Raw genomic sequence first — 14,326 nt, 5'->3', positions numbered from 1 at the left:
CAACAGTTCTGTTCTAGTTGAGGTTTAAAACTCAATTTCCATTTAAATCCCAACTGTTTCAAGTGGCCAGAAAGATCTATGCTAACTTAGACGGTCTGCACCTTTGCTGTATTGTGGGAAGGAAGGCTGAGTGGAGCCTTCCTCCCCGAGCCTGCCTGTGTCCCACTGCTGGTAAGCTGATGGAGCTCTCTGGCACCCAGCGTAACCACACCGAACCCAGTGAGCACAGCTGGAGCGCTGGTTCGTAACTCCGCGGATTTCATGAGTTTTGCTGCCTGCCAGTAAAGCTAACCGCGTGCAGCATTTCATTCCTGGTTTTCAGAAGTCTGTCTGGGTGAACGGAACAGTCATTCTGGAAAGCCACGTCATGGACACGTCATAAAGAATTTTAATACTCAGGTAACAAAATTTTGTTTTTTATCGGACCACTGGGTAATTCAGGCTGGAAGGGACCTCAGGAAGTCTCTAGTCCAAACTCCTGCTCAAAGCAGGATCACCCATGAGGTAAGGCCTGGTTGCTCAGCCCCTTACCCCCCATCCCTGGCACTTGAAAACCTTTGAGGATGGAGACTGCACAACCTCTCCAGGCAACCTGTTCACTGCTTGATTGTCCTCATGGTGAAAGAGTTTTTCCTTTTATTGAGTTGGAACTTCCCTTGGTTCAGTTTTTGCCCACTACCTCTTGTCCTCCCACCATACACCACTGTTCTACTTTTCTCCCCTACTTTCACACCATACCTTCCTTTTCATCTGCCCAACCCTTTTTTTTTTTTTTTTTCTCTCTCGCTATTACATTACTTATCAAAATCTCCTCTTGCTTTGGCTTCCTCTTCCTCTACTTAAACTTCTTATTTCCCTGGAAACCTCCTCTTCCCAATACACGTCTCCCATTTACTCTCGGCTTTTTTCCAGCAGTACCTGATTATGGAGTAACCCTCCCCATACTGCATTACATTTAACATCCACTCAGAGCATATTTTTTGCATAAAATTAAAAATAGTTAAAACTTTACACTGCCAAATTCTGTTAGGTTAAATGTTAAATTCCTCTATCAGGAAAGGGGTAGGAATTTTCTTCATTAAAGATAAATTTGATACAGGATTTCAGAATTTGTTCCATTAAACCTCTTTCTCTCTCCAGCAGAAAACTTCATTTTCAATTTTTTATATCCTGAAAGCTTTAGATTATTCAGTATTATTATTATTATTCTTCACATTATTATTATTCACATTATTATTCAGTAACACCTGTTACAGTCTTTATCCTAGGATCTCACACAAAATTATAAATTAAAATGTGTGCATGTTTATGGAACTACCTTAGTTAGATGGTGTATTAAGTGTACTCTAACAAATGACTTAAATTTTACCCTGAAAAGCATGCCACAAACAAGCAGCAATTAAAATAATACTTTGAATAAAGATCATAAATATTATATCCTAGGGAATTAACACCATAAGAATAAAAAAATGCATCTGAATGGCAAAAAGGTTTTAGCCTACAGACATACATTTTTTCACTTAATTGAAGATATATGTGTATACGTACACTTGTTTGTGTAAACATATGTTCATACCATGCCATTCTTGGTCTGTCATTACAATTCCTACTATTTTGGAAGCACATCTTATTCATCACAATACTTTTGAAGTTTGCAGTGAATCCAAAATAGTAAATTAATTTATCAGAATTCTATATTCACTTTCTACACAGCAATGGCTTGACTGGTCTGGAAATTCAGTATGGTTCTCCCTGGCATTTTTAGGATCTCATAACAGAGATGTTTCTACCACTGTAAACACAAGAAAAATTAAATAAGTACTGCCAAGCATTTAGTTCATGCATGCTCAACAGAATGAGTTGAAATTGTTATTCGTATAACACAGGTAACCAAAAATATCTAACAATTTTTTGTTTACCCATTCCACATTTCCCTGTAGCCACAAAAACCAAAAGCCAAATTTGACACTGCCCCTCCCAATATTAGTATACAAGAAAGAGAGGAAGATTTTGTGGTAGAGGAGAAGGAAGAGGGTTGTTTTCACCTGACAATAACTATTCTGAAGAGTACCTCCCCACCTGCCAGTCTATTTCTTTGCCTGACAGCAGAGAACAGCCACTGGTTAATGAGCGTGCCCATGAAAATGCAGCCCACCTCGAGTAAGATACCTGTCCTTTGATAAACAAGGCTTATGTAATTTTTTTTTTTTTTTAATAAAAAGTCATGTGGGTTCTTCATATAACACAAAACATAGTATGTAGCTCCCAACAGTCATAAACAGTTTGAAGGCATTACAATATTTTTCTTGGCACTCGCAAAACATAATTGTATCTACATCACCAGATACTTATTTAGCCAAATGTGAGGGCAAAATTTCCAACCTGCAAGTGCATGCTCTTGTGAAAAAGTCATTGCAGAAGAAGAGCCCTTAAGAAAAGAAAAAGGAGGAGAAGAGAGAGTCAAACTCTAAGTTACAAAATTCTACTGAGAAGCACCATTTAAAGTTTACATGTTGGAACTAGAGTTCAAAGATACCTACCCCGAGGGCAGTAGTCTTAATGGAAATTTTTTAGGATGTTTTGTATTAGCCTGATCTTAACTACATTTCTAGATGAGTCACCCTTATTGTAAGACGATGTTTCCTTACTTCAAGACTATTAAAAATAGGCATGTGCCACCTTGTCTGCATACTCTACAAGTTCATACCTGCTTAACTAAAGAAAAGCATTTACTGTTTATAAAACAAATGATGTTAGGACTCAGACTTTCATAATACAGTTGTAAAAGAGACTTGAGGAAGTAAGCAAATTAATAAGACATATTTTAACAAAACAGTCTGAAAAGATAAATAACTCATTAGTCTATTTACATTAGTGAAGTACTTCTTTGTATTGCCTTGAATATGAATGATATATATACATATATCTGAACTACAAAAATGTATGTATGGATGTATGTTTTTCTTACTTCCACCTAAGTCAAGTTCAGCAAGCTGAAATTTGTCAGTTATTATGTCTCATTAAGCCAGCAGTTAAAAATGTAGCTATGCTTCTATGAAACATTTAGGACTTGTTACTTAGGTAGAATTACATTTGAAATATAGCTGACTAAAGAAACACTCTCATAATTATAATCACATGATTAACTGTATTTTTTCAGACATTATTTAATTGCCAAACACATACTACCATAATCATTTTTTCTTGTATTTAAATTGATTAATTACAGAATTATAATTTAATATATGGACAATAGACAGAAATGCAAGAGTACCTCAAAAATAAACAGGATAGCAAAATAGCATGTCAAACCGAACCACAAGGAACCTGTTCCTTAGCAAAACTGTCTAGAGGCACAAGTGTAACCTTAATATTCTAGCATTAAAATTTAAGTATTTAAAGACCTGTTGAAGTTCATAATTCAAAGCAAAAAATTACTATTTGAAACCAGAAAGGGAACAGTTGGATGAATAATTCTCATCAAAACAAGTATTTTTAATATCGCTTAAATGGATTTTCTAAATAAAACTAACAAGTTAACAGAAAAGATAACGGTCATTCTCTGAAGTTGAAGGAAACCAAGTTTCAGCCACTAATAAATATAACTGCAGATGACATGAAATTTGAAACTGTAGTCACAAAATTAAATGTGTACACGCAGAAGTTCTTCATCACTGCCGAATTCATCCAGTGATAAAATGTGCATCCAGCAAAGTAAATTGGATCACTTAATAATAAAGAAATCAGTTGTGAAGACTGGAACAGTAGTGGGGAGCCGGTGTGAGGCCAGTGCCCTTAGTACCCTATACCCTCCCAGCCCATACATTTAGCTTCTGGGACATCTCCAGAGGACCCTGACAGCATGCAAGGTAGCATGCCAAGAGCTGGTACCTCGCAACCCAGCCTTACAGTGTCATGCAGGACTTCCCTTTCAGGCACTCTACATGGCCTGAACCTGGAGCCTGAATCCACCCAAGTATGTGATACAGGACTGTGCTATCCAGTGCACAATGCTGCATTTCAGTCCCGTGTCCTCTTCAACAACTTGACACAAAGAAGAACCATCATGCAGACCACCATCCCATGGGTAACACTATTTATACCCAAAGTGATATATGGTGTCAGGAAGAGGCACCCTGTTTTCCATATAGGTAGGGAAGATTGCTGCCAACTATGCTCAGCAAGGTTACAGACACACTAGCAGCCAGTGCCAAGCAAAAGAAAGGGGGTTTAATAGGGCAAAAGACAGTAAATTCCACATGGGAAGGCAGGTATTCCTGCCATAAGTGTGCCTTTCTGGAGTTCCTGACATCTCATCATCAGCCCAAAGGAGGAAAAGGAAAAGGGAAGGAAAGGAGAAAGAGGAGGTAGATATCCAGAAAACCTGTCCCTGAGGATGCCTCTAAGGGGGAACAGTATCTGAAAATCCACAACCATGTGGGTCTCGTGCGAGCCATAAACAGCACATTAGTACACTGGGGACTTCTGCTAGCCAAGTTTGTATCTCTAAACCGATGAGAATCAGCAGAAGGTCCTTCCTCTCTCCAGAAACTGTTACTGAAACCATCAGAAGAAGCATTGCATGCCACTTTCTTGCAGTGGTTGTTTCTCTGTCAGTCTCCATGACACACTTCCATGACACTAGCAGATCTGTAACACAGAAGCTCACAAACAGCAGTGAGTAGCTACCACACAGCAGACAGCTACCTAAGTTGTGGGAGAAAGCACAAAAGGGTAATGACAAGTAGGAGCACTTCATATAGCACCACATAGTCGGTTCTGAACTCTCAAGAAAAGCAGACACTGGGATACAGTCAATTATTCAGCTAGTAGGAAAGGCCTAACTGAGCATGCCTTGCCTTGTAGGATGGTTGCCATTCTGGAAGGTGACCTGTCCTTGAAGGTTTCCCATAGGCACAGCACAACACAGCAGAACATAGCTATTAAGATTTATTCTGTAAACAAACAACCGGAAGACTGAATGATGCAACATGGGGGTACAACAGGATGATGCTCAATAGGACAAAAATATATTCTCCCCTTAAATATGCTTTCCTTTGAGTGTGGCATGAACTGTGAATAAAATGCTTGCCTAATATTGATTTACATGGCTCAGCTGTCCACTACAAAAATAAGTCATGTTATATCAACCCAAAGATCTGATATTTGAAGCCTTTTGAAGGGCACAGAATAGATAAGGCACAACTTGCAAACTGCAGACTTGGAGTGTTAACAGTGTCTATTCAAAACCCCATTACAGATAATTATGTAAGATAAATCTGTTATGGGATGTCCTAATTAGCTACGGAGGACTCATTATAGTGCTTGCATAAGGAGTAAAGAACATGTACGGTTTCCCCTTCCTGAACTCATGCAATGCAGCAAAAAGCAAATCTAAACTTCAATGAACTTAAAGTACAGTTTTTCATACAAATTAGGCATAACAAAGACTGCTGTGGTTACTGAAGCAGATATATTGCATGCTGCCACAGTAACAGAACATTAGATAGGTAAAGATCAAGTAAGTGATTAGCCTGATTTACCACCATGAAGGTCTTCATTTTTACCTTAAGCTACATAAACTTTTTATCATAACCAACAGCTGGAAAAGATTGTATTGGCTTTAGTGAAAACAAACGTGATAACATTATGAAATTACACATGTAAAATATGTAACTGTGAAGAGAATGACTGGTCATTTACAGCATTTTTCCTCCAGTTATAAATAGAAATAGTTAAACTTAGTGAATGTTCCTTTCATTTGAATAAGCTGCATCCTCATTTTCTACTCAAGCAGTTTTAGAGAAAATTGCTTGGAATAGATTTTATTTTTTAAATAAATTATAATTGATCTTCTTTAATGACTTAGGAGATTATTGAAGACCTTATATACACAGGAACATGGAAATTCATCTGCATGAAGGTTGCAGTATTGTTTCAAGTTTATAATTTTTTGTATTAAATAATAGTGCATATGTGTTACATAAAATTAGCATAAAATACTATAAAAACATTTAATCAAAACATTTCAAAATATTACCAATCTACTTGTTTTTCTTTTAAATGATCTATAAAGAAGAAAGGATAGCACTGATTAAAAGAATACAAGGAGTCACCTTTATAAGGATGAGAGGGCAGCAGAGGGAGAGTACAGAAACCATTTTTTCACATTGTATTCGTTTCTAGTTTCCCCATAAGAAGCGTGATGAGTTAGTTCCCGTCTTCACAAGAACTGCTCTGTAATGATGGGGATATGTGGGGAAGGAGGCATAAGCAAACTGGACAGCTGAATGACAGGAGCAGGGTGCTGTCTCCTTCTCTAGCTATATAAAGCAACATATTTTACATAAGGTGTCCATCTGGCTTTCTCCTTGCCCACTACAGAAGAACATATCTAGTAAGGGATCAAATAAAGTTCAAGAAGATGAACAAGAACTTTTTAAAAATATAAATCAGCACTGGTTTTGATTTTTCTTTTCCTTTAAAGTTTACACACCCTCAGTACATCCTCTAAACTGAAGGTCCTGAAGGATCCTGAAGGTCCTCTGAACTAAATAACTCAAATTTTTGAGTAATACTTCAATAAATTGGCCTTTGTATTACAAAAGTAGTACAGTCTACAGTTAAGTTCAAAGAAAATAGAAATTAAAATGGGTCTACTTGATCCAGTAATGGCTGATAAATTGCCATTAAATATTGAGAACATACATGGTAAATAAATAGGAAAAATACACAGGAAAAAGGAAAATAAGATCAAAGTTAACATAGAACTGTAAGTTTGCTGAGATTTTTTCCAAGTTGAGTATTGAACCTTTTGTCAAGATATGATCAACATAGTACATTCATTGAGCTGATTCATGGCATTTACATCATTTTATGCTGGCATTACTGGATTCCGCAAGCTTGACTGACAGAAGTACAACAATTCTTGTTACAGCAAATATTTACAAATATTGTAACAAAACAGCACATCCAAGTGGCTGAACCAGCTTTCTACATTTCCTTATTAACGTTACCATCAGAGGGAATTTTTCTCTGACAGTCTCTGCTATATAGATAATACTTAAAATTACAGATAATACTTAAAAGAAGTCTGTATTGTAAAAGCATGCATACACCCTATTAGAATTAGGAATTCAGTGCGAACGGTGCAATGGGATCTATATTTAGACTGGAAAAAAAGAACTTCATTTTTTTATATAATTACTTTTGCACTTCTCAAAGATTGGAAGCTTCCCTTTTTTCCATTGATCTATCATTCAATGTAAAGTATTAGTTCCAATTCCTATTCATCAAGGAGATAAAATCATTGCTTCATTTTATATCATACTGTACCATGAAATCCCTTTTTTGCATATTGATTCATTCTATTAACTATTTTTTTGTCTTATGAGTCATTTTGCTCATGAAAACCACAATAACAATATTTGAGCTTTTAACATTTATATTCAAACCGAATTGTTTTATCCAAAGAAAAATCACTTAAAATTAAATGAAAACTACCACGTACTTTTCTAAGTGCACAAGAATTTCAGAAAATTAAAAAAAAAAAAATGCTCTGATAATCACTGGGCCAACTCAAGAACTTCTCATCTAGATTTTATTTCTGAAAAACTCTTAATGGCAGAATGAATTCTGTTTGCATAAAGTTTGTAAATATCCAATAGCTATCAAAAAATAAGTGGACAAAATGGAGAAACTGCCTATTTTGAAAATGCTTTTCCAGTTTAAGTCAGATCACACCCCCATTTTCAAAGATTCCCATAAGCTTGAATAAGTTAAAAATACTGTTCTGAAAATATTAACCCAAGTAATTTCTGAGATGAAATATTCTTTTCAGTAACTCAACAAAAGCTGATCAAAAATTGTATTTGTAAGCCAAGAGATGCTTATATTGGCAATCTCAGCTGAACGAATGATTCCTAGGAAATCAAGGACAGTCTTCCTTCCAACCTCCCAGCTTTGTAATAAAAAACCTGACAATCTTAAGAATTTCCAGGCTTTCCAGATGTATATGTGGAATTTTCTGTATTTCAGTTTGTGTCCATTGCCTGTTCTGTTTTTGCTGAACACCACTGAGGAAGAGTTTGGCTTCATCTTCTTCACTGGGCCCCAGCTGGCATTTATACGTATAGCTAAGGTCCCCCTGAGCCTTCTCTTCTCCAGGCATAACAGTCCAAGCTCTTGCAGCATCTCCTCATATGACAGATGCTCCACTACCTTCATCATCATCATGGCCCTTTCCTCGACTCTCTCCAGTATGACCATGTCTCTCCTGCACAGGGGAGCCCAGAATTGGACCCAACACTCCAGATGTGACCTCACCAATGCTGAGCAGGAGGGATCGATCACCTCCCTCGACCTGCTGGCAATGCTCTGCCTACCATAGCCCAGGGGGCTGTTGGCCTTCTTTGCCATAAGGGCACATTGCCAGCTCCTGTTCAATTTGTTGTTCACCAGGACCCCCCAGGGCCTCTTCTGCAGAGCTGCTTTCCAGCTGGTCAGCTCCCAGCCTGTAATGGTGCTTCCCAAGTGCAGGAGTTTGCATTTCTCCTTGCTGAATTTCATGAGACCCCTGTTAACCCATTTCTCCAGCCTGTCAAGGTCCTTCTGAACGGCAGCACAACCATGTGGTCTATTAACTACTCCTCCCAATTTCACATCATCTGCAGATTTGCTGGGGGTGTGCTCTGCCCTATCATTCAGACCATTAGTGAAGATTTTAATCAGCGTTGACCCCTAGGGTAGACCACTAGTGACTCCAGCTGGACTTCACTGTTTGAGCCTGGCAGTTCAGCCAGTTTTCAATCCACCTCACTGTCCACTTTTCTAGTCTGTATTTCATCAGTTTGTCAATGAGAATGTCATGGGAGATAGTGTCAAAAGCCTTGCTGAAATCAAGACAAACCATATTTACTACTCTCCTCTCATCCACCAAGCTAGTAATTTTATTGTAGAAGGCTATCAGGTTGGTCATGCATAATTTCCCCTTTGTAAATTCATGCTGACTACTCTCAGCCACTTTCTTGTCTTTAATATGTTTGGAAATTCTAAGCTTGAAAGCTAGAGGAGTGTGGAACCTCTAAGAATCCTACTCAAAACAATATTTTCAAAAATTCCAGGCCTCCAGCTATGGAGATGAGAGCCCATTCCTTGTCAAAACCAGAACTTCCAAGGTTTCCCAGCCCTATCTTCCTGATACATGCCTGAAAAGTTCAGTCAGGTAGTTCTAGCAATGCATATAATATGCAATATTTGCCCACTGTAATAACCAGAAATTTCAAACTTGTTGCATTCCTGGAGGCCTAGAGAAGCAACATCCAGAATACCACAGTGATATCTGAGCTCTGTTTAAGCTTTCTAGCTTGTCTATAGTGACAGAGCTGATCTCAGCATGGTCTAATTTACCCAAACCAGAAGCTAAGCCAATAACGGATCTTGTAACAACACATGAGCCACCAAAGTGAACTAGCCAGTCAGTCACCATGCCCTAACAGGCCACAGGTTTTGCTCTGTTTTTCTTAAATAGGAACCACACCTTCTTCTCTGGAAAGATATTTTTAATCCAAAGGGAAGTCCCTTTCTCTTCACCAGTCTCTGGGCTTTTATCCTCGGTTCTCAACAAGGAGTCAAGCAAGAGTCCCCTGAATCTGTGCCTATCAGTTTACAATAACCATCAGAGTGCTCATTATACAGTACTATAAAAGCTCTTCCTTTCTACATTGTTTTTAGATTGAGACAATCTAGATAAAGACTAAATCTAGTCTTTATGTTAAACTGCTATGAAACCACTGTTACCAGTACAGGAAAAGGTTAAAAAACAGTTCAACAAAGTATTTATAAATTAATAGAATACCTCAATATCATATAATTGCTATATCAATTTAGGTAACAAGTTGCTGTATGTAAAAGAGTGAAGAGCCCTAAAGAGTTAATATTTAATTTTCGGTCTACTACTTAGATTAGAAAGATGGAACATATTCAGAATTGGACTCCAAACGAAAGAAAAAAAAATGTTTATTCCTTATAAAGCCATTCCAAATTAATCTGTACTATACACAGCTTTTTATAAGGTTCTCTATCCTAAGAGAAGTAAATAAAGGTAAATAATGCATAAGATAAGTATTCCAGTGAACAAGCTAAAACAACTTGCCTAAGCACATTTTATTCATCAAAACTTTTCTTAAAGACATTTAAAACTATAGCATACAAGATTCTTAATTAGACTCAGGAATATGCAAACTGACAGCCACAAGGACTAACACATACCCTTAATAATCGATTCAGCTGCATACAGATCCCGCTTGTAGGTCACCTAAAGGACAGACAAGCCTCATTAGATTTAACACAGCAGGAAGGAATGTAAAACCAATAAATCAATGCCCTGAAGGCAATTCTTTACATTTGAAATACCATAAACAAATTATATTGTCAATTTCTTAATTCTGGTAAAATATCACTGACAAGTCACGAGAAGAGAAGTTGCAGAAATTACCAGAGACTCAAGAGAAACCTTTTTTTAAATACTTAGATCTGCTTAGAACTCATTTGAAACCTAAAACTATTTTTAAACCCTTGAAGAATCATAAAAACATGATATTGCATCTATTTTCACACACCCATTCTACTCTATAACTTTATTGTGAAATAGATTTATTTTTTATAGGACTTGTGATCATAAAAATGACAGCCAGGGAGAGGCCTCATTATTTCTTTTACTAATATAAGTGTAATTTTTCAGTAGTGCAAGACTATTACTGCTAATGAGAGTCCAATTAATCAGTGGGAGTCAGTGAGACTATAGTAGGCTTTGTGTGAGCTTTCAGAGGATTGAAAACCATCAAGATCTTCTTGAAGACATTAATCAGATCAAGTTAGATGGACAATAAGATGCTGAATATTTACTTGGTACTTGCAACAAACACCTTTCATATCTGCCTTTGTACCCTCATGGTGGTTGACAGTCCCAGTGTTAGGCTTTGCAAATAAAATAACAGAAAACTGAAGACAGCATCTACCCAAAACATTAACAGGCTTTTCTAGCAGTGTCTTTGCAATGACATGCAGCGATATGAACTGATATAAAAATAACTCCTAAATATCTGTCTTTGTTTTTACTGTAATGTCCTTTTACGTTAAATAAAATATTACTGGATTTTCTGCATTTGTTTCTCTAGAGTCTGAATAACTTTTCTCTTTCTTTTTGAAATGGACTGAATAGGATTCCAAAAGCTTTAGTGCTGCGAAGTAAATCTTACAGCAGAAACATACCATTGTAGGTATTAGTATTTACTCTCCAAGTAAATGACTATTTGATTTTAACATAAGGATTCTTGCAACTGCTTTCCTTTCCATCTCATAAATTAAGCTGTTTATTGTATTCAGAAACAGATGAATAATATTACCTTTCTCATTACTCATCATTTCTCCAAGGAATTATATTCTTTTAAAATTAAAAATTAACTTACTTCCCTACAGCTTGTCCTGCAGGAGAAACAGCCAGATAATGAATCTAGCCTGAGAAATCTTAGGTGTCTGAGTTTACTGTTGGGAAGAATCAATGTCTTAAATTTAAATTTAAGGATAAAGAATTACTGAGTGACCAATTTTGTTGCAAGATTTCTTTCTAATTACCTGTTTCTAGAGGGCTTTTACACTGAACTTTCAGTAAACCTGTAACAGATTACCACCTAAAAACCTTTCAAGAAACAAGACCATCTAAGCTCTGCCAAAAGTGGTCTCACATACTCTAAGGTTCATGATCTCTTTGAGATGCAAAAGTATTTTTAAATAGTCTGATTTTAAAAAGAAGTTACTTCATAAAGTAGGCCCAGTCTTCAAGAAAACAGCACAGAAGAATAAAACATTAAGAATGAACCTTTAAAATCACTTCTGAAATTCTGAGCATCAGACATCAGCAAATACTTTTTAGGGTGGTTTCCTACAGAAATAAATAATCTGAGACCGTATCACACTATCCATACATATTTCTTTCATAATCTTTGATCCTATAAGCTAATTTCAGATACAAGCTCCTATAAGCTTTATGAAAATAGTAAAGTTGACAGAGAGAAAAACCCTGCCAGCTACCACAGGTGACCACCACTTACCAGTCAGGGAGGGATGGATTCTCTACACCTCTTTCAATATTGAATAAGATGCTAAATCCAATCAAAGTTTCTGTTAAGGTATGGATATTTTCTTGTGTTGATTAAGAGGTGTTCTTGCAATTTAGATGAAACTTATTCAAAAGGCAGGCAACCACAACAGAGACATCCTTTGGTTTAATTCTAACCATTGATTGTTTTAGCATGAATTTGTTTTCAACAACTTTCAACGCTAGTCAACACAGCAGTTTATTGTTCTGAGCAGCTATACTGCTTTATCTCTAGTTTCACTGAAGTGGATTTGCATTCTAGGCTCACCCCAGCCAGAAGCAATTCAGATCTAGCCAAATCAACCAGGAAGAATACTTTAACTGCCACTCTATACCAGAAAGTAAGCTGGCACTCTCCACCCTTGCAGCCCAGGTGCGGTGCAAAAATCACAGTGGAAAAAGAATAAGCAAGAAAAATGACACACAGGAGTTCTCTCTTGCTTTGCAGAAGAGAGATCTTCTACCTCATCCATTTCTGTTTTCTTTATATCACGTTACTAAGCTAAATCTCTAAGGATTTATCAAATTACCATTTAATCTTCTTTTTCATGCTCTTCTCTGAACCTTCTCTATTTACCAACAGTTGCACAGAGCTTGAGTCCAGATTTGACCGTAGTATTCTAGATGCACTTGTAATACTAGAATATCTCTTTTCTAATTTCATATTCTTGTTCCTATATCCATGGCTGACATAAGGTATTTTGCCCACAGTGGAAACTTGCCATCCTCTGTGATTCCTACACCACTTTCAAAGTCACTGTCTTCCTAGAACAATTCTCTAAATATGGCCTATACTTTTTTTGTTTCTAAAAACACTACTTTATACTTGGCTGCAATTAAAAGCATACCTGTTGTTTAAATTGTTTGCCAAGCAATCCTTATCAATAGGTTACTTCTGATCAATTATATTTTTATTTACAGATCCTTAAATCTTTGTGTTGTCTGCAAACTTTATCAGACAAAAGTTAAGTAGCTTAGAGACAACAGTTGCTGCAGAACTGTACGTGGTGAGAATTATCTTTTCAAATATATCAGTTATCCAATTTTTAATTTATTTAATGAGGACGAGTATAATTACAGTCAACCTATTTTTAATTAAGATGCCATGTAGTAACAAGTCAAACGGATATTGCCAAGTGTATATTGTATCAGCACTACCACCTTTATCAGCCAAAACTATAATCTTGTAAAAAAGGCTTGAAGTCAATTTCACAAAACGAGAAAATTCCATGTTGTTTGACATTAATTACATTAGTCCCTTAACTCTTTATTAATCAAGTTCTGCCTGTAGCAGCACACCCTTTTGTTTTGTTGATCAATATTGAACTCACAGGCTTCTAATTACTCAGATTCTCTCTCTTCACGTGACAACATTAATTTTCATTTTGTCCTCTTGAGCATCTAGTGTTCCAAGATTTTCTGAACGTTATTGCTGCAATCCAGAATATCGCTAGGCCAAATACTAAAATAGCTCACTATCACGGAATATGAAACCATCATCTGCTTATTTGGCAAAGGCAGAATAATCTTACTTATTTAACATTTCTCTACTTTTCTGTATAATAAACAATCTACTATATCTATTTAGTAAAGCCTCAGAATCATCAGACAAGGGTTGGTTGGTTTGTTTTCCTATGTGCCCTTCTCCCTCAATTGTCAGACTGCAACTTTTCACTACCTAGGAAGATGCTCTTCTAAAAGTTCCCCAAAGTTATTCCTATTTAATGTTTAAAAGTCTTCTTCAAACTGATTTAGCTTGATGAACATTTCAGATTTACAAAACTGTACGTTAAATGCAAAACATAACTCTTTACCAAACAAATACAATAAAGTTATGATCACATATAGACAAAATGCACTGCATTTTAGTTTAATGAACTATTTCCCTGTGTTATACTAAGGTATCATACAGATCCTCTTTGCATGGCATATTTTTGTAGGATTAGAAAATAACCTGTTGTTTTTAGAAATGGTGAGGATTTTTTGCACTGTCAGCATTAAGTCTTTAAATGCTTATCAATCTTTTAAAAATGTTCTTACAATGCAGTTTTCATCTGCAATATACACACACATATATTAGACTCCAACAATTATGTTCTGTTACATGATTTCATACTTTATTTAAGAGGATATTGCCCCAGAACATTTAAGGTCATTTTGTTTCAAAGG

General features: G+C 36.4%; 1 protein-coding gene across 1 annotated transcript in view; it reads right to left on the bottom strand.

Moving 5' to 3' along the window:
• Nucleotides 1-14,326, bottom strand: part of CRPPA (CDP-L-ribitol pyrophosphorylase A) — a 124,985-nt gene that overhangs the window by 64,643 nt on the left and 46,016 nt on the right. Inside the window, exon 5 of the mRNA XM_072854202.1 lies at nucleotides 10,270-10,315. Coding sequence (XP_072710303.1) covers nucleotides 10,270-10,315 — 46 coding nt within the window. The remainder of the gene's footprint in view (nucleotides 1-10,269; nucleotides 10,316-14,326) is intronic.

Source organism: Ciconia boyciana, chromosome 2 (genome assembly GCF_034638445.1).
Source record: "Ciconia boyciana chromosome 2, ASM3463844v1, whole genome shotgun sequence".
Taxonomy (NCBI): Eukaryota; Metazoa; Chordata; class Aves; order Ciconiiformes; family Ciconiidae; genus Ciconia; species Ciconia boyciana.
Note: the sequence above shows the minus strand (reverse complement) of the source record. Positions and strands in the feature narration are given on the sequence as shown.